General features: G+C 45.1%; 1 protein-coding gene across 3 annotated transcripts in view; it reads left to right on the top strand.

Moving 5' to 3' along the window:
• Window positions 1-21,391, top strand: part of CCBE1 (collagen and calcium binding EGF domains 1) — a 244,193-nt gene that overhangs the window by 46,984 nt on the left and 175,818 nt on the right. For 2 of the 3 annotated variants that reach the window (XM_055559578.1, XM_055559579.1), the window contains exons 3-4: window positions 1,281-1,448; window positions 2,669-6,017. The exons of the other annotated variant lie outside the window; for it this stretch is intronic. In XM_055559578.1, the coding sequence (XP_055415553.1) occupies window positions 2,786-4,324 (1,539 nt within the window). In that variant the 5' untranslated portion in view covers window positions 1,281-1,448; window positions 2,669-2,785 and the 3' untranslated portion in view covers window positions 4,325-6,017. Of the gene's footprint in view, window positions 1-1,280; window positions 1,449-2,668; window positions 6,018-21,391 lie in introns of those variants that run through there. 3 annotated transcript variants of the gene reach the window in all.

The following is a 21,391-nucleotide window of genomic DNA, read 5'->3' as shown; positions in this document are numbered from 1 at the left end:
GAGTTGGCTGTTTGCATCAGGTGGCCTAAGTATTAGCATATTAAGGGTTCTGAGAAGACTTGCTGTTTGGAAACGTGTTTAGCTGGATTAAAGAAGTGGTTCCCTAAGTTACTTGACCAAGGAACACCCACTGGGAGTACTGAGTGTCCCCCTCTTGGGAATGTTCTGAGCTTCCAGAGCAACTGCTATGACTCAAGATGCTTTTCAGGCTCTGGTTAAATTGCTTTGAAACCAACAAAAAATTTGCTCCAGTTGACCTCTGGTGTTTTGTTTTCTTTACCTCAAAGGTGAGTTTTAAATTAGAATCACATGTTTAAGATCTGATGAGAAGATAAACAGATGACAACAGGACATGACTGGATCTGTAAAATGCTCACCGGTGTTATCTGTGCACACACATGCACACAGGCTTTGACTGTATTCCTTAAAGAATCGGGGCTTTGTTAATAACTCCATGAAAATAAATGACTCCATTAAAATTAAAAATCTAAATCTTCTATTTTTAATAGAAGTTAATTTAATAAAATTTACTCCAGTTACTTTATAACATCCAACCAGTCCATCCTAAAGGAAATCAGTCCTGAATTGTCATTGGAAGCACTGATGCTGAAGCTGAAACTCCAATACTTTGGCCACTTGATGCAAAGAACTGACTTATTGGAAAAGGCCCTTATGCTGGGAAAGATTGAAGGTGGGAGGAGAAGGGGACGACAGAGGATGAGATGGTTGGATGGCATCACCGACTCAATGGACATGAGTTTGAGTCAACTCCGGGAGTTGGTGATGGACAGGGAGGCCTGATGTGCTGTGGTTCATGGGGTCGCAAAGAGTCGGACATGACTGAGCAACTGAACTGATGCTTTAAATTAACACACTTCAGTCAAAAGCCATGGAGAAGGAAGTGGCAAACCACTCCAGTGTTCTTGCCTGGAGAATCCCAGGGACAGGGGAGCCTGGTGGGCTGCCGTCTGTGGGGTCGCACAGAGTCAGACAGGACTGAAGCGACTTAGCAGCAGCAGCAGCAGCAGCAGTCAAAAGCCATAGCTGGTCCCTGGTTTGAATGTAACTGACTTTTCTGAGAGGTATATTGGAGTTTAATAGCAAATCAAAGACATCTGGGAGGAGACAAAGGAAAGCAATTGATGATAAATTATCTGACTGCCCAGGTGTCACCCAAACATCTATTCATGAACTCATTAATTTTGAACAGGATAGTCTTTTTCCTAAATGTAAGCATTCCCCCGTGACTGACTTTATTCCTTCCACACTGCGTTTTACAGAATCATTTTCCCCTGTGTAGTTGACTCACTATCCCTGCAGCGTCATCTCCCATTGTATGAGGACATCAGCGTTGACTCTAATGTTGATACTGGTGGTTTGTCCCGAGGTTTCTACTTTTACAGTTCTGATGCCACGGACATTCTTGGGAGCATCTTCCAGTGTACATGGTAAGTTTTTCTCGAGGCTGTCTCTGAGAATGGACCTGCAGAGCCTTGGGGAAGGGCTGTTGAGCTTGGCTAGAGAGCGCTTGTTTTCTTCAGCAGTGGTGGATGAGCATTCTCATTAATTCACACACAGAGGCTTTGTCTGACTTTGAAGTGTTTATCATATGGGTGTGAATGGTGCTTCTGGTTTTATCCTAGGGTGGTTTAATTGGCATTTCTGATTCCTAATGAGCTCGGGCACCTCTCCATGAGTTGTTAGGTCGTCTGTGTTTTCTCAGTGAAGCGCCCTTGACCCAGTTTGCTACCAGGTAGCTTTTCCCTCACTAATTGATTCTTCATGAATTTATTATTATTATTATTACTGCTTTGTCCATTTATGTGCTACAGAAACTTTGGATGAGAAGGTACTTGTAACTTTAATATAACTGAATTTATCTTTTGTACGCACTTGTAGTTTTAATATACACCTGTATTGCCTGTTGTACAGCTTTTACAGCTTTTCCTTCTCAACCCTACCTGGAGTTGATTTCATGTACCGTGTAAGAGGGGCTTCCCAGGTGGCGCTAGTGGTAAAGATCCCACCTGCCAATACAGGACACATAAGAGATGCTGGTTCCATCCCTGGGTCAGGAAAGTCCCCTGGAGGAGGACGTGGAACCCACTCCAGTATTCTTGCCTGAAAGATCCCATGGACAGAGAAGCCTGGCGGGCTACAGTCCATAGGGTTGCAAAGAGTCAGACACGACGGAAGCAACTTAGTACACACACACAGTGTAAGATGTGAATCCAACTCATTTTTTCCCCTAATGGAGAATCAGTTGTGCAAGCCTCCCTTATAATACTCCATCTAACCTTCCATGTCATCAGTTATAAATCAGTTTTCCACAGGTACATGTATCTGAGTTTTGACATGTACATGAACTGTACATGTATCAATTTTTGTTCCATTTGCTACGTCGCTTCAGTCGTGTTCGACTCTGTGTGACCCCATAGATGGCAGCCCACCAGGCTCCCCCGTCCCTGGGATTCTCCAGGCAAGAACACTGGAGTGGGGTGCCATTGCCTTCCCTTTACCTGTAGTTTTTATTCACCAATATTGAACTATTTTGATTACTGTAGATTTATGTATCTTGATATTTAGTAGAAAATTATCCCTACCTTGTTTCTCAGAAATACTTTGGCTCTTCTTGACTATCTGCATTTCCTTTAAATTTCTTTTTTAGAACCAGCTTAAGTTTCACCAGAAATAATTACATGTAAAAATCAAAAATTTAAAAATTATTCCCCAAGAGTCTTCATACCCATGAACATAGCATATTTACTCTTTTTTAAGTTCCTTAATGGAAGTGAGAAATAGATTTAAGGGCCTAGATCTGATAGATAGAGTGCCTGATGAACTATGGAATGAGGTTCGTGACATTGTACAGGAGACAGGGATCAAGACCATTCCCATAGAAAAGAAATGCAAAAAAGCAAAATGGCTGTCTGGGGAGGCCTTACAAATAGCTGTGAAAAGAAGAGAAGTGAAAAGCAAAGGAGAAAAGGAAAGATATAAACATCTGAGTGCAGAGTTCCAAAGAAAAGCAAGAAGAGATAAGAAAGCCTTCCTCAGCAATCAATGCAAAGAAATAGAGGAAAACAACAGGATGGGAAAGACTAGAGATCTCTTCAAGAAAATTAGAGATACCAAGGGAACATTTCATGCAAAGATAGGCTCAATAAAGGACACAAATGGTATGGACCTAACAGAAGCAGAAGATATTAAGAAGAGGTGGCAAGAATACACAGAAGAACCGTACAAAAAAGATCTTCACAACCCAGATAATCACGATGGTGTGATCACTGACCTAGAGCCAGACATCCTGGAATGTGAAGTTAAGTGGGCCTTAGAAAGCATCACTACGAACAAAGCTAGTGGAGGTGATAGAATTCCAGTTGAGCTATTCCAAATCCTGAAAGATGATGCTGTGAAAGTGCTGCACTCAATATGCCAGCAAATGTGGAAAACTCAGCAGTGGCCACAGGACTGCAAAAGGTCAGTTTTCATTCCAATCCCAAAGAAAGGCAATGCCAAAGAATGCTCAAACTACCGCACAATTGCACTCATCTCATATGCTAGTAAAGTAATGCTCAAAATTCTCCAAGCCAGGCTTCAGCAATATGTGAACCATGACCTTCCTGATGTTCAAGCTGGTTTTAGAAAAGGCAGAGGAACCAGAGATCAAATTGCCAACATCCACTGGATCATGGAAAAAGCAAGAGAGTTCCAGAAAAACATCTATTTCTGCTTTATTGACTATGCCAAAGCCTTTGACTGTGTGGATCACAATAAACTGTGGAAAATTCTGAAAGAGATGGGAATACCAGACCACCTGACCTGCCTCTTGAGAAATCTGTATGCAGGTCAGGAAGCAACAGTTAGCACTGGACATGGAACAGACTGGTTCCAAATAGGAAAAGGAGTACATCAAAGCTGTATATTGTCCCCCTGCTTATTTAACTTGTATGCAGAGTACATCATGAGAAACGCTGGACTGGAAGAAGCACAAGCTGGAATCAAGATTGCCAGGAGAAATATCAATAACCTCAGATATGCAGATGACACCACCCTTCTGGCAGAAAGTGAAGAGGAACTCAAAAGCCTCTTGATGAAAGTCAAAGTGGAGAGTGTAAAAGTTGGCTTAAAGCTCAACATTCAGAAAACGACGATCATGGCATCTGGTCCCATCACTTCATGGCAAATAGATGGGGAAACAGTGGAAACAGTGTCAGACTTTATTTTTCTGGGCTCCAAAATCACTGCAGATGGTGACTGCAGCCATGAAATTAAAAGATGCTTACTCCTTGGAAGGAAAGTTATGTATGACCAACCTAGATAGCATACTCAAAAGCAGAGACATTACTTTGCCAACAAAGGTCTGTCTAGTCAAGGCTGTGGTTTTTCCTGTGGTCATGTATGGATGTGAGAGTTGGACTGTGAAGAAGGCTGAGCGCTGAAGAATTGATGCTTTTGAACTGTGGTGTTGGAGAAGACTCTTGAGAGTCCCTTGGACTGCAAGGAGATCCAACCAGTCCATTCTGAAGGAGATCAGCCCTGGGATTTCCTTGGAAGGAATGATGCTAAAGCTGAAACTCCAATACTTTGGCCACCTCATGCAAAGAGTTGACTCATTGGAAAAGACTCTGATGCTGGGAGGGATTGGGGGCAGGAGGAGAAGGGGACGACAGAGGATGAGATGGCTGGATGGCATCACTGACTCGATGGATGTGAGTCTGAGTGAACTCCTGGAGTTGGTGATGGACAGGGAGGCCTGGCGTGCTGTGATTCATGGGGTTGCAAGGAGTTGGACACGACTGAGCTAGTGAACTAAACTGAACTAATACATTTTAATAAAAATGTCTAATTTTTTTCATAAAAGCTTATAGGTCTTTTATTATATGTGTTCTAAAATTTTTCAGCATTATAAATGGAATCCTTTTCAAATCACATTTTCTGTTTCTTAATATTTGAGATTTATATTTTTGCATCCTACATCAGTGATAATCATAAATTCTCATATAATTTTTTACCTTATTAGTTTACTTAAAATCTCTAGTATAGTGGTTCTCAAACTTAACCATGCATCAGAATTCCTTGGAGGACTTCTTAAAACACATTTCTGGGCTTCACTGTCAAGAGTTAGATTCAGCGGGTCTAGTCTGCGGCTAGAGAATTCTGGAGATGTTGATGCTGGTCTAGGACTATACTTCAGGAACCATTGCTCTGGACTCTGGTGGTATGGTGGATGAAAATCCGCCTGCCTGTGCAGAGGACGCAGGTTCGGTCCCTGGTTTGGAGGATTACACATGCTGTAGGCAGTTAAAGCCAGCGCGCCCAAGCTTAGACTCCACACCCTCTCGGGCCCTCGAGCCACAGCAGGTGAGGCCCTGGGCAGCAGTTACAGACGCTTGTGTGCCCAGAGCCTGTGCTCCGGGAGAGGAGCCCTCACAGCGAGAAGCTGGTGCAACACGACGAAAAATAGCACCCCCCATTGCTGCAAGTAGAGAAAGCCTGCGAGCAGCAATGAAAACCCAGCACAGCCAAAGTAGGCAAATTAATAGTTTTTAAAAAATTACTCTAGTACAAAAGTGCCAGGATAACTGGAAGCTGATCCCTTATCCTTGTTTAGATGTTTAGAGGAATGCTTTAGACATTTCACCGTAAGTTACGTTCTTTGCAAGGAATGTGTGTGCTCTCTGTCAGTTGAAGTATAATTCTATTTCTTCTTTGCTAAGAGTGTGTTTTGAAATTATGAATTGATGTCGAATTTTATCATCTTCATCTTTTTGAGATTTTTTTTCTCCTATAATTTACAGTTGTGAGATAATCAACTTTCTTGTTTTGCTTAAAATCCCTATATTCCTAGGTTAAACTCATCCTGTTCATGATGCCTTATGTTTGTGGTACATTGCTGGATTCAGTTGGTTAATATTTTTTCATTATGCTCATGAGTAAGATTTCCCTTTAATTTTCTTTTCTCTCAGTGTCCTTGTTTGGTTTCATTATCCAGGTTATGTTAACCTTATAATGTTAGCTGGAAATTGTTGCATCTTTCCCTGTTATCTGAAAGAGTTTGTGTAGATTAGAATTACCTGTTCCTTGCACGTTCAGTAGAAGTTGCCTGGAAAACCATCTGGACCTTGTTTTTATTTTCTGAAGCATTTTAAATTGGAGTTAATTTATGGAATGGTTATAGAAATATTCATGTATTCTGTTTTGTCTTGAATCACTTTTATTAAGTTGTATTTGTCTAGGATTTATCTGTTTCCATGAGTTTGTCATTTTAAAAATTTATAGGCATGAGTTTTATTATATTATTTTTAAAATTACTGCTGCATCTGAATTTATGCACTGTTTTTCATTTCCAGTGTTTATCTTCTTGATTTGTTTGCTCATTGATCTCTCCAGAGTTTGCCTACTTTCTTTCTAAAAACTTTGCTTAAATCTTTTCTCTTTGATTTCTTTGTATTATTTTCATTTTTTCTTCCTTTTACTTCTTTGATTTAATATCCAAAGTTTAATTATTTTTTTCTTGTCCTGCTGGGTCTTGTTTTTCTTTTTCACTTTCTTTTAGAATGACTGAGATTAACACTCTTCTCTCAGTAATTGATAAATTGAATTATCTTTTTTCCTCCTCCTTCTATTAGTTCTGTGTTTTGTTTTAGTGAAACATCTGCTAATTTTAATTGTGAGGGATTAAAAAAACCATGCAGTCATCGAACATTAAAATGTTAGATTAATAGTGAAAGAAGACATAACACCAAAGTAGCAATCCTAAACACGAGCAGTTACTATTAATTCATATTGTTCGTGTAAGACACACTTGATTTGTACTTGCATGTGTTTAGTTCCAGATATACTGCTGGGATTTAACTTTGAGTTTCATTTACATACCTCCATTTTCATTCCAATCCCAAAGAAAGGCAATGCCAAAGAATGCTCAAACTACCGCACAGTTGCACTCATCTCACACGCTAGTAAAGTAATGCTCAAAATTCTCCAAGCCAGGCTTCAGCAATATGTGAACCATGACCTTCCTGATGTTCAAGCTGGTTTTAGAAAAGGCAGAGGAACCAGAGATCAAATTGCCAACATCTGCTGGATCATAGAAAAAGCAAGAGAGTTCCAGAAAAACATCTATTTCTGCTTTATTGATTATGCCAAAGCCTTTGACTGTGTGGATCACAATAAACTGTGGAAAATTCTGAAAGAGATGGGAATACCAGAACACCTGATCTGCCTCTTGAGAAATTTGTATGCAGGTCAGGAAGCAACAGTTAGAACTGGACATGGAACAACAGACTGGTTCCAAATAGGAAAAGAGCTTGTCAAGGCTGTATATTGTCACCCTGTTTATTTAACTTCTATGCAGAGTACATCATGAGAAATGCTGGACTGGGAGAAACACAAACTGGAATCAAGATTGCCGGGAGAAATATCAATCACCTCAGATATGCAGATGACACCACCCTTATGGCAGAAAGTGAAGAGGAACTCAAAAGCCTCTTGATGAAAGTGAAAGAGGAGAGTGTAAAAGTTGGCTTAAAGCTCAACATTCAGAAAACGAAGATCATGGCATCTGGTCCCATCACTTCATGGCAAATAGATGGGGAAACAGTGGAAACAGTGTCAGACTTTATTTTTCTGGGCTCCAAAATCACTGCAGATGGTGACTGCAGCCATGAAATTAAAAGATGCTTACTCCTTGGAAGGAAAGTTATGACCAACCTAGATAGCATACTCAAAAGCAGAGAGATTACTTTGCCAACAAAGGTCTGTCTAGTCAAGGCTGTGGTTTTTCCTGTGGTCATGTATGGATGTGAGAGTTGGACTGTGAAGAAGGCTGAGCGCTGAAGAATTGATGCTTTTGAACTGTGGTGTTGGAGAAGACTCTTGAGAGTCCCTTGGACTGCAAGGAGATCCAACCAGTCCATCCTGAAGGAGATCAGCCCTGGGATTTCTTTGGAAGGAATGATGCTAAAGCTGAAACTCCAGTACTTTGGCCACCTCATGCGAAGAGTTGACTCATTGGAAAAGACTCTGATGCTGGGAGGGATTGGGGGCAGGAGGAGAAGGGGACGACAGAGGATGAGATGGCTGGATGGCATCACTGACTCAATGGATGTGAGTCTGAGTGAACTCTGGGAGTTGGCGATGGACAGGGAAGCCTGGCGTGCTGCGATTCTTGGGGTCGAAAAGAGTCGGACACGACTGAGCGACTGATCTGATCTAATTCTTGATCATTTGAGAGCATTACACATAATCAATAGTTCCAGCATTTATTGAAAGTTTTTTCGAAAGATTCTGCACTGTAGAGTTTTACCCTGAGAAATACGCACAAAAACATTTGATCCTTAGGAGACTTCACACCAAGGATTATTGATATTTATTTGCACAGTTACGACACTAGGTACAAAATCAGTATCTTCACCTCCTCTCAAGGAACTTGAAGATCACCACTTCCGATGGAACCTGCCTTTCTCACCCCCGCAGGACGAGCTGGACGTCACTGTTGACTTTGCTGCCCGTGTTCGTTTACGTGTGGCCCCCAGGATGGCTGCTCACTGCTCCTGGTCTTTTATGTGGGATGATAAAGGTGCATCTTTTGGGAATTCCTTTAGTGAGGGTCTGTTTGTGGTTAGATATTACTTTCTTTCTCTATAATGGTGATATTTAACTGTACATTTGAAAGAGGCCTCTTATTTCTTGGACTATCAAGTGCTCTTATTTTCAGTGTGATAAACCTTACTCTGGATTCCTTTTGTGTTCTGTGATTTTTAACTGAACTCTTGGTGCTTGGATCTTCATCTGCGGGACCTTCTCAAGGTCTGGGATCAAGTTGTTTTCCTTCAGAGAAAATTTGTCATCCTATCTGCAAATACCTAGGCCTGAGACCACTTAATAAGAAATGTATTGTGTGCTTTTCATGGAAACCTGATTGAGGTCTCTGATTTAAAAAAATTTTTTTTAACTTTTTATTTTGTATTGTATAACAGATTAACAATGTTGCGATAGTTGGAGGTGAACAGCAAAGGGACTCAACCATACATATACATGTTCTGATTAAATTTAAAAGTGTTTTCATTCTTTCCACATAGTGCCAAGATCAAAATGAATCTGCTTATCCTAAGTGGTTAGCGTCTATTTTGTCTGGTTTTAATATTGCTTTTTTTCATCATCTTTCACTTGGCCTTCCTTTTCTGTCTCTTCATATTTTAAATAAATCTTTTCTAAGCAGCACAGGTTAAGAGTTTAGTTTTTACAGTATAATCTGATTATTTTAAAAAGATCCGTTGGGACTTCAGCTATGATAGATCATTTCTACCTTGCCATTTGTGCTTTTTTTCTTTTCTGTGCTGCTTCCTTTTTTTATTTTCCTGTTTTCCTTTGAGTTTTTAAATTAAACATATTATCTCTCTCTTTTTTGGGAAGTTGAACATTGCACTTATCATTTGGTGGGTTACTCTTAAATTTTTGATATGTGCATTGACTTTCAAGTCTGTTGTTAGCCAATACCTTTTTCTCCTCCTGAATAATAAAGAATTTTATTACTTTGACCATACCTTCTGTAAGTTTTGATCACTATTTTAGATATTTAGTTGCTGATTTTTTTAGATTTCACCACGTTCATCCATCTCTTTGCTTACTTTTCCTTACTGCATCTCAGACCTCCCTTTGGAGATAATTGTTGTTTGTGATGAAATACATCCATTGGCATTTTCTTTGGTGATGTGCTTTGGGTTTGCTGAAAATCCTATTTTCCTTTGTTTCTTGAGTGGCGGTATAGCTATAGCCACGGTTCCAGATCGATAGTTATCTCCTCACAGTACTTTGAAGTTCTTTCGCTGGCATCTGGCTCCAGTTACAGCTGTTACAGCCTGATGTCAAGTTGTCACTGCTTTGAAGTAGTCTGTCTTTTCTGTCTGCCTGTAAACTGCCTCTGCTTTCTATGTTTTTATTTTGTATCTAGCTCCCTGCCTCTCTTCTTCCTTCCTTCCTTTGCTAATTAGAATGGATTGTGCTTCTACAGTCTGAGCATTCTGTCTTTCATCAATTCTAGGAAATCCTTCTCTCTCCAAATGCTGACTGTCTTTCTGTTCTTTCTTTGGATCCTAATTACACATATGTTGGACCTTCTCATTCTCATAGCCCTCCTGTCACTTAAGCCCTCTCTTAAATTGGCTTTATCATTTGAAGGGTCATATTGCTATCTTTGGGTTTTCTAAATCTGTATTTTCGTTTCTCTTTTGGCTTTGGGTTTTTTTTTCTTTTCTGACTCTAGCTCAGGGAGTTTTGTTTCCTTAGTGTTTTGTAATTTTTTGTTGTGAACTCATAGGTAGCTGCCATGATCTGCATGCCTGTGTACATAGTCACTAAGTTGTGTCTGACTCTTTGCGACCCCATGGACTGTGGTCCACCAAGCTCCTCTGTCCATGGAGATTCTCCAGGCAAGAATACTGGAGTGGGTATCTGTTCCCTTCTCCAGGGGATCTTCCCAACCCAGGGATCGAACCCACATCTCCTGTGGCTCCTGCACTGCATTTGGATTCTTTACTGCTGAGCCACGGGGGAAGCCTGCACAGGTATCCTAAAAGGCCTGGCTTTTTTGAAGTCTTGCTCCTCCAGTGAGACTTGGGTTGGCTTCTGCCCTAATACCCTGAAATACCTTTGTATAGGGACCACTTCAGTTAATTTTCAGCTTGAGGAATCCCTGGTCATGCAGGTAGGATAAATGCAAACCCTGAAACTGTGTGAACACAGATCTGTGGTTACAGATTCACGGGGGAGGCCTTTTCTTTTCTACCTGAGCTGAGGCCCAAACAAACGAGTTTCCTTGTTGCTTGCCCTTGCTGGTCAGCAGGTTCTCCCTGGCACATCCTTTCACTGAGTGGAATTGTCGAGACTCGTTACCATCGTGCAATGTGACAGTACAGCTGATCCTTGAACATCAGGGTGTGTGTGTGTGTTTATGATGCACTTACAACTTACAGTCAGCCCTCCAGATCCACGGTTCCTCTGCATCTAGGGATTCAACGAGCCATGGACTATGATTTTTGTAAATTACTATAATAAGAGGGTAGGTGTTGTGAGAAGGCATCAGAGGGCAGACACACTGAAACCATAATCACAGAAAATTAGGCAATCTAATCACACGGACCACAGCCTTGTCTAACTCAATGAAACTAAGCCATGCCATGTGGGGCCACCCAAGACGGGCGGGTCATGGTGGAGAGGTCTGACAGAATGTGGTCCACTGGAGAAGGGAATGGCAAACCACTTCAGTATTCTTGCCTTGAGAACCCCATGAACAGTATGAAAAGGCAAAATGATAGGATACTGAAAGAGGAACTCCCCAGGTCGGTAGGTGCCCAATATGCTACTGGAGATCAGTGGAGAAATAACTCCAGAAAGAGTGAAGGGATGGAGCCAAAGCAAAAACAATATGAGATGGCTGGATGACATCACCGACTCGATGGACGTGAGTCTGGGTGAACTCTGGGAGTTGGTGATGGACAGGAAGGCCTGGTGTGCTGCAATTCGTGGGGTCGCAAAGAGTCAGACACGACTGAGCAACTGAACTGATAATATTTATTATTGAAAACCATGTGCGTATAAGTGGACCCACACAGTCCAAACTCCTGTTGCTCATGGGTCAACTCTCTTTGACTTCAGTTTGAACTTTAGCCTATAAAGTTCCAGGTTTTACTTCCCATGTTAGGTTCACATCACAGTATATTCAGGCTGTTGAAACCCAAATTACCAGAAGTCCTTCATTTCTTGGTTGTGCATTGACTACAACTCCTGCAATTTCGTAGGCACATCTTCCAGGCCTGTTTTATTTCCCACATTGACTGTGTCTCCCTTAAGGTCGGGGATATTCATCCACAGCTTGATTAATGTTTTCCGATGGCTTAAGTCAAGATATGACCCCGAGTTTTAGTGTTTGTGCAACTGAAAAATTTATCATTTCTGTGTGGGCCCCATGTCAAGTGGAAGGAATGTTGATACCATAAAATAATTTAATATTTTGCTAGAAAATTTGGGCTAAAGTATTCTTTGCTTAAAAAAAAATTCTGAGTTACATAAGAGTGTGTGTAATACAGGAAGAAGCGGCTTGCCTTTGGGTAGGTTGGCTGCCCCACATTCTCCTGGCTGCTTAACCCCTTAACAATTCAGACAATGCTCTCCATGTTCCGCCTCAAGGGCTCTTGCTGGCTGAGTGTCCTTCAATAACTCTATGGTGGATCCAGAGGAGCCTGGAAACCCAGTTTAATGAAATGTGCAGACGGTGCTAAGGGAGAGAAGTGTTTCATTCTCAGTGGGGACAGGAGCTCAATAGCGGGAGGAATAACTAATGCTATAAGCAATAAATAACGGAACAAGAGAATACGCCTGTGCTTGAACTAGAGAAAATTAATGTACCTTTGGAAAAACAATCTGCGGTGATTCTCCGAGCGACGATCTCAGAGGGAAAATTGGATCCAGAGAAGAAATGTGAGAGCAGAGGGTGGGAAGTTACACTGCAGCTATTTCCAGCTAATCGGTCATTAGCCCAGTGACAGGGCGCTGAGGAAGTTTTAGCCTTTTTAACGACAACAAAAAATTTGTTGTTATTCTTGCATAACAACATAAATACTTGCTGCAGAGTGCCTTACCGCTTTGAACCCGCTGACATCCATCACCGGGGGTTATTTGTCATTTACTGGGGTTTACAAGGCATTGTCCCTGTGAGCTCCCCAAGCATGAATTAGACGTGCGCTTAGGGGAGAAGGAAGCTGTTTTCAATCATCCTGTTACTGATTAAGTTATTTGAGCACAGAATGCTTAAGGCCAATTTCAAAAATAAAATGGCGTAAACCTCGAGAGTGGGCGTCCGACTTTGACCTCATGGTCCTTTTCCTTGGTTCATGCTGTTCCCTTCTTGGTAAAAATCACTCCCCGTCGTGAAGGAGCAGCCTGGAACCTCTGCCTGCCGGGGCCCTTCCCCAACTCCCAGCCCTGAGTTACGTCTCTTGTGATGTTAAGGTGCCCCTGCAGTCTTTGGGGGCCTTTTTGGCTCACAGCAAGGTGCTTGGATTGGCTCTTCTAACACGGTCTTTGGAGAGTCTGCTGTTCCTCTATCCTGTGGCACAAGATTCAGTGCCTAATTATTCCTTCTCTTTTACTGGACCTTAAAGAGATTTTTGGGTTTCTCAGGTGGCTCAGTGGTAAAGAATTTGCTTGCCAATGCAGGAGATGTGGGTTCGATTCCTGGGTCGGGAAGATCCCCTGGAGGAGGAAATGGCAACCCACTCCAGTATTCTTGCCTGGGAAATCCCATGGACAGAGGAGCCTGGAAGGCTACAGTCCATGGATCAGAAAGAGTTGGACACCACTTAGCAACTAGACGGCAAGAATAACGAAGAGATTTTTAAGTTCTTATGAATGTCCATGTTCAATTCTGTTTGAATCCAAAGGACAAAAAATGGCAATCCAGGGCTGACACAGAGGAAGGTACTAAGTAAATGGTGACTGGGACTTCCCTGGTGGCTTAGTGGGTCACCTTGCAGTGCAGGGGATGTGGGTACGATCCCTGGTCAGGGAAGTAAGATGCCTCGTGAAAGTCGGTCTTGTCCGACTCTTTTTGATGCCTTGGACTGTAGCCTCCCAGGCTCCTCTGTCCATGGAATTCTCCAGGCCAGAATACTGGAGTGGGTTGCCATTCCCTTCTCCAGGGGATCTTCCCAACCCAGGATTGAATCCTGGTCTCCTGTGCTGCAGGAAGATTCTTTACTGTCTGAGCCACCAGGGAACCCCAAGAATACTGGAGTGGGTTGCCTTTCCCTTCTCCAGGGAATATTCCCAACCCAGGGATCAAACCTAGGTCTCCTGCATTGCAGGCAGATTCTTTACCGTCTGAGCCACCAGGGAAGTCAAGAGGCCTCTGCCATAAGGCTGCTAAGCTGATGCACCGCAACTAAGACCCAGACCCTATGCAGCCAAATACATATGTTTTTTTAAAGTAGTGAGCTGACCCAGATTTTTGCTGTCACACGTTTCCTGTTACCCCCTCACTCTAAGATTCCCATGCAAACCACCAATACTTTATTTTAAGGGTCTCGTCTGTGTCCATTGGAGCCTCCCAGGTGGCTCAAGTGGTAAACCCTCCTGCCAATGCAGGAGACACAAGTTTGATCCCTGGGTGGGGAAGATCCCCTGGAGGAGGAAATGGCAGTCGGCTCCGGTATTCTTGCCTGGAGAATCCCGTGGACAGAGGAGCCTGGCAGGCTGCAGTCCATGGGGCCACAAGGAGTCAGACAGCACTGAGGGACTGAGCTCAGCACCGGCTGTTTCCATGGGAAACCCCAGGTTTCTGCCTCTCTGGTGCGGGAGCGCCACCTAGTGGGGAAGGATGGCAACTGTAGGCTGTCGCTGAGCCTCACCGTTTCTCCAGGTTCTTTAATTTAGGAAGCCAAGAAGGAGGCACTTTGGGGTGAGTTGCAGCAGTGGGACCAGAGCCACGACGCTCCGACACAAGGTGCAGTAGCCTGAAGTCTGCACGGTGTGGTCTGAGGGCAGCCGATCTAGACGCTACCGCTCAGAGGTCCTTCTTCCAGTGGCCTTTCGTGAATTCCGGGTGGCCGGGTCTTGCGCCTATCCCAGTTGCATGAACTGCAAGGGGGAAGCAGATCATTGCCCACGGGGCCGAAAGGGAAGAGGACGGATGCTGGATTCGCAGATAGTAGGTGTCCGTGACCTCGGTCCTAGCACCCGCGAGCCCGTTGCAGACAGCACGTTTGCATTGACAGCTGCCAGTGTGTGGGCATCGCTGGATATCCAGTACGTGCTCCACAATTCCTGGCTAATGAGGAATAGACGGGCAGGGAGGGACTGTGAGCACCACAGGGTCCCCGGGGAAAGGGTAGAAAATCAACGCCATGTTGTGTGGGTAAATTCAGAAACAGCCGTGTGTTGGCTTCAAAACTTAGCTTCAAATTCTTCAAAATTCTTTTAGCTGAGAAGTGATGTATCCATTAGCGGTGTATAGCGGAATCCATGCTAGGAGACTTCCAAGGCAAGGTGACATCAGACCCAGCCTTGTCCGCTGGGATCACCAGATCCTGGATCCTGCGTCCGTCATGTAACTTCCTAATGAGCCACCTGGCTGGAGAGGCCACGTGTAGGTGCTCTGGTCAAAGGCCTCAGCTGAGCCCCGCCTTTGAGTGGTCCAGGCTCGAGTACCAAACGTGAGAGTGAGGCTGGCCTGTGGCACAGCTCACCCCCTGGCTGAGTGAACCGCAGATGCTGATGCTGCATGCAGCAGAAGAGCCGCCCAGCTGAGCCCTGCCTGAGCTCCTGACGCAGCCAAGTGTCAGGTGATAAAATGGCCATTGCTTGAAGCCCCCACGTGTTGGGATGGCCTGTTACCCAGTGATGCAGAACGGGCACACACTGCTGTCTCTTCAGCCTGAACGAGGACGTCAGGACCGGACACGCGTCACGTTACGCTGACTGCGATCTCGGCCGACGTGTGCTATAAAAACAGCTGTTTATGAAGAAAGATTAAATGACTTTTTTCCCCCCAAAAGGCTTTTAAATAATACGTTTGAATAACTACATGTCTTCCTCCAGCCAGCAGCTCACTGGCAGGCTGCCCCCTCTTGTTGCGGGGAGCTCCGTGCAGCAGGACCGAGAGGCAGAGGCATGCGTCTCACTGGCTGTCACAGTTTTGCTGTACGTGGCCCCCGGGGACCCGGAGGACTTCTGGTTCCCCGTGCACATGGATCTTGGCAGACACGTGCAGTGAATTCCACTGGTGCTCTTGCAAAATAGGAAGGAGGCTTCCTTTCTGGAATTTTGGTTTATTTTTTTTTCTTTCCCTCTCCCCTCTTTCTTCCCCCTGAAGATGTATAGCCTGTCCTTTGTCCCAGAGCCTTATTAATGCCTGGGCAGGGGGAGGGCCAGGATGAAGTTTGGGAAGGCCAGGGACTTGACCCACATGCATCTTCCTCGGGCCTGAGCCCTGCTGCCTGTGCTATGGGCTTTCCTGGCCTCCCCGCTCTCTCCGCCCGTGGGCACCTCCCCCACCCCGCCAAGCTGCTCTGACCTACCAGGCATGTGTGCTGTGTGTGTGCCTGAGAACCCAGTTTCATTAGGAAGGACTCTCAGTTCAGGGTCCACTCCAGAACACAGCACTGGTAACCTGCTCAGTTAACAGACCAGGTGACTTCTTTGTCAGAAGCTATGGCAAATACATGGGGAAACAGTGGAAATAGTGTCAGACTTTATTTTGGGGGGGCTCCAAAATCACTGCAGATGGTGATTGCAGCCATGAAGTTAAAAGATGCTTACTCCTTGGAAGGAAAGTTACGACCAACGTAGACAGCATATTCAGAGAAGGCAATGGCACCCCACTCCAGTACTCTTGCCTGGAAAACCCAATGGACGGAGGAGCCTGGTAGGCTGCAGTCCATGGGGTCGCTAAGAGTCGGACACGACTGAGCGACTTCACTTTCACTTTTCACTTTCATGCATTGGAGAAAGGAATGGCAACCCACTCCAGTGTTCTTGCCTGGAGAATCCCAGGGACGGAGGAGCCTGATGGGCTGCCGTCTGTGGGGTTGCACGGAGTCGGACACGATTGAAGCGACTTAGCAGCAGCAGCAGCAGACGGCATATTAAAAAGCAGAGACATTACTTTGTCCACAAAGGTCCGTCTAGTCAAGGCTGTGGTTTTGCCAGTAGTCATGTATGGATGTGAGAGTTGGACTGTGAAAAAGCTGAGCACTGAAGAATTGATGCTTTTGAACTGTGGTATTGGAGAAGACTCTTGAGAGTCCCTTGGACTGCAAGGAGATCCAACCAGTCCATCCTAAAGGAGATCAGTCCTGAGTGTTCATTGGAAGGAGTGATGTTGAAGCTGAAACTCCAATACTCTGGCCACCTGATGTGAAGAGTTGACTCATTGGAAAAGACTCTGATGCTGGGAGGGATTGGGGGCAGGAGGAGAAAGGGATGACAGAGGATGAGATGGCTGGATGGCATAACCGACTCGATGGACGTGAGTTTGGGTGGACTCCGGGAGTTGGTGATGGACAGGGAGGCCTAGCGTGCTGCGGTTCATGGGGTGGCAAAGAGTTGGACACGTCTGGGCAACTGAACTGAACTGAACTGAAGGGGCCAGGACAGCCCTCCTCCCTCCTCAGTCAATCAACCCACAGTCAGGAAGCCCAGACCCCGCACCAGAGAGCGTTCTAGATTCTGGGAAGGTATTCATGAACAAAATGCACAAAAATTCCGTATTTGTGGGGTGGCCTCTCTTAAGGAAGAGGGAGAAAAAACAATAAGCACATGAAACGTGTTCAGAAGCTGGAAGTAAGAGAATGGATTAGAACAGGATCAGGGATGGCTGGGGAGGGGTTGTGGGGAGAGTGCGGTCAGGGGCGGTCTCATCCAGAAAATGGCATTTGAGCAAACGCCAGAAAGAGATTAGATGAGCCAGTAACGTGATGTCTTGGGGGAAGGGCATTCGGGGAGGAAGAGACCCTTGGTGGAATGGCCTTAAACTGGTAGCAGGAAGGAGCCGGGAGTCCCTGTTTGTGACTAGGTAGGAACAGATGAGCTTGGAGGGCCATGTGGGCCATTGTAAGGGGCCACAGGCTCTGTGAGATGGGGAATGTTTTGAACAGAAGAGATAGGAACTGATTTGTGTCTTGGGAGGATCTGGCTGCTGAGTTAAGAATCAACTGTGCGGGACCAGGGTGTCCTCGGGAGACCCTGTAGGAGGCTGTTACAAGAAATGTGGTTGAGAGTGGGGGGTGAAAAGAGCCCACAGAGGTAGCGATGGGAGAGGTGAGTAGGAGTGGGATTTCGAGTGCATTCTGAAGGTAGAACTGAGAGGGTTTGCTCCTGGGTTGAGATTGGAGTGGAAGCAGAGGCAGGGATGCGGGCCTGTAACTAGGAGGCTGGGGCAGCTGAGAAGGGTCTGGCAGAGATGAGCTGTTCAACTTGGGCAGTTTTGTTTGTTTTTGGTACACTGTGCGGCATGTGGGATCTTACTTCCCTGACCAGGGATCGAACCTGTGCCCCTGAAGTAGAAATGTGAATTCTTAACCACTGGACCACAAGGGAAGTCCCCTGGGCAGTGTGGCATTGGGGAGGGAGGGCTGTTGGAATCCAGAGAGAGATGTGAGTGGGCACTTGGACATGCCAGGCTGGTTGTCAGGGCGAAGACCAGGCTTTAACGAAGACACACTTCCCGAAAGGTTGCCTGGTTTCGGGTTAGATTAAGGCTCATATGTAGCTGCCACAATCTGCATGCATGCTAAGTCACTAAGTTCTATCTGACTGTGTGTGACCCCATGGACCCTCCTCTGTCCATGGGATTTCCCAGGCAGGAATCCTGGAGCGGGTTGCCATTTCCTCCTTCAGGGGGTCTTCCCGACGCAGGGATCAAACCCACATCTCCTGCATTGGCAGGCGGGTTCTTTACCCCTGAGCTGCCTGGGAAGCCGAGCCACTGGATTAGCACCCACCCTAATCTAATGTGACCTCATCCTAACTTGAATGTATCTGCACAGACCCTATTTACAAATAAATTCACTCCTCCACATGCCCGAGGTGTGAAGCCTTGAACATATCTTATGGGGAACTCGGCTCTACTCACTACGGTACTCAAGGAAGAAAACAGAAGCCTCGGCTGTAAAATGCAACATAAGCTAAGGCAGTGCTGCGTTATCAAAATAAACAGCTGATTTAGTAATTGGAGTCATATTTCTCTTGTAAAACTCTGGACTACTGCAAACAAGCTTTAACCACCCTTCCCCGACTCCTAACATTTCACGTCGGGATTTGTCACATCCAAGCGTACTCGGAGTAGGGTTGGTGCATTTTGCGGCGTGTGTCATTGCAGAAAACTTACCAGAATCACCGTGAAAAGGACGGACTGAAATGGGGTCTTTATCCAGCACACCCATGAACTGCCAAAGGACAAAACCAGCTTCGTGCTTCTCTAAAGGGAGAGGAATCGGAAGAAAAGTGATGAGGGTGATCTCTAGCTGGGAATGGGATTTACGTGAATTTCTAAGACCATGGACCACGTTGGGAAGCCTGGAGAGAGGCAGAAGAGGGCAGGTTTAGGACCGCCCAGCGCAAACCGCAGCCCCCAGTGCCCCCAGGCCTTAACTCTCCTGTCTGTAGAATGGGCACACTGACGGTACTGATCTCACAGGGGTCTTCTGAGGACGTGGTGAGTTGATCGCATGGATTTGGCGCAGTGCAGTGGTGAGAGCCTGGATTCTGGAGTGAGACGGCCCAGGAACCCATCCTTCCCCACCACTATGCCCGCGGGGACCTTGGATGAGGTCCTCGGCTTTCTCGTTTGTCTCTCTGTAAAATAAGAGTAATACCTACCTCGTTGTTGCTGTGAGATTTAAAGGAGTAAATATGTGTAAAATCCTTAGCACAGTGCCTGACACAATAAATGCTCATTTCCCACATTAGGTGCTTGAGTGCCAGGATCACAGTAGAAGCTCAGTAAGTAAATGGTGGTTGTTCCTGTCATAGTTGTTGTGTTCTTCTCCCCATCCTGTCCTCAGAAGGAGCGTCTGAGCCTTCTGTGAGTCAGCTAGGCCCTGAAAACAATGCTTTCCTAGGGGCATTCTACACTGTGAAAAGCTTGAACTTTCTAAACAGATGCACTGAAAAGTGACTAACTTATCCCAGAACATACTGTGGGATTCTTTCAATAAGCCACTTAAACCACTTGAGGATGGAACTTTATTTACTCTCTCAATAGGCTTTTTTTTTTTTTTTTTCAGGAACTTATTGCATAAAGTGGAGTAGATACTGATTTAGGGAAACATCCTGTTCCTTTGTCCATCGCACGTTCGTCCGAGGCAGTATCCACTTCTGTGCTTTGGTACTTCCACTCAAAATGTTTAGCTCTCATATTTTCTTATTAACTTCACCTAAGTGATACTGATTTAAGAACTCCAGAATGTCAGCATTGAGTGTTGCCTGAGAAATTCCTAAATCACACCCACTGCTGGTTCTGCACTTCAGAATGTTGCCTCAGATGGCGAGAAGGTGGCTGTCTTTCTAGAACTTCCTCGGTCTCCTTTGCATGCAAGGAGGCTGCGTGTCTCCAAAGACGTTAGTGCCTGGCTGCGCTGTGATGCTCTTATGTGGGTCTGACCTACTTAAAGCAGGGAATCTCAGATTCCATTTGTGACGTTAGTGTCCAACCCGGGGTGGGGGTGGGGCTGGGATTAAAAACCCTGGATGCCTTGGCCCCCTGGAGACTGAGCTGTGTGTGATATGTTAAACCCTGCAATTGATGCAGAGCCATGGTTGAGAACCATCAGTTATCATGAGGTACTGTTGCTGCTGAGTTCAAATTTGTACTGCTCACCACACAACAGGCCAGTAAATCAAAACTCAAGTTGTTGGGACAAGGAACAGAGAGTTTCTTTGAAAAGTCAACAGACCCAGAAGATGGTGGACTGCTGTCCCAAAGAGCCATCATAACCTGAGTTAGAATTCACGCTTCTTTTATACTGAAGGGGGTGGTGGTGGTGTGATTGCGTGATGCAGGCTTCTTGGTGTCAGAAGCCTTTGTTCTTGCAACTGTCCACATAGGTGAGTTCACCGTGTTCCTGTAAATCTCCAACAAGACATGCTGTTCTCCGCAACCTTTTATCTCCATATGAATGGAAAAATGTTATACCTTTAAAGGTCAGAGCCTTGAGAATGGGCCTTCCTGTACGTTTTAGACAATAGGCAACAATTCTTGTAGCAAAAGCGACAGAAAACAAAGCTGAAGAAACAGATCCAATAGGGAGTCAGATCTGTTCTTCCCTTTTACACTGTTTCCTTTATCCATGAGCATGCTGCCTTCTTAAGATCAGTGAATAACACAAGTTAAGTAATAAGAGCCTTGGGCTTCTCTGTTGATTTGGTAAAGAATCCTCCTGCAATGCAGGAAACCTGGGTTCAATCCCTGGGTTGGGAAGATCCCCTGGAGAAGAAGATGGCAACTCACTCCAGTAGTCTTGCCTGGAAAATCCCATGGACAGAGGAGCCTGGCCAGCTGCAGTTCATGGGATTGCAAAGAGTCGGACATGACTAAGCTGCTAAGCACAATCAGAGCCCAGTGATTAATTAACTAATAAGAGCCTGAGGAATGACTGAGGGCTGGGGAAGCAACCTGGCCAATAGGGGCTGGTGGCAAGTCTGACTCGGAGCTTGTCTGAGGCTCATTTCTGTCTTCTTTCGCCGTGTCTAAGAGCCTCTCGGGCTGGCAACAGCTGTGGTCCTGTGCTTGTGCTGAGGGCAAGCTGAGACCCTCTTGGTCTTTGGTCAGCCTGTTCCGTGGCCACTGCCTCTAACGGTTCTGAGAAACTCAATTGTGCCTTCTGTTTAAGCA

Source organism: Bubalus kerabau, chromosome 21 (assembly GCF_029407905.1).
Source record: "Bubalus kerabau isolate K-KA32 ecotype Philippines breed swamp buffalo chromosome 21, PCC_UOA_SB_1v2, whole genome shotgun sequence".
In the NCBI taxonomy this organism is placed as follows: domain Eukaryota; kingdom Metazoa; phylum Chordata; class Mammalia; order Artiodactyla; family Bovidae; genus Bubalus; species Bubalus kerabau.
This window is presented reverse-complemented; position numbering and strand designations above follow the sequence as displayed.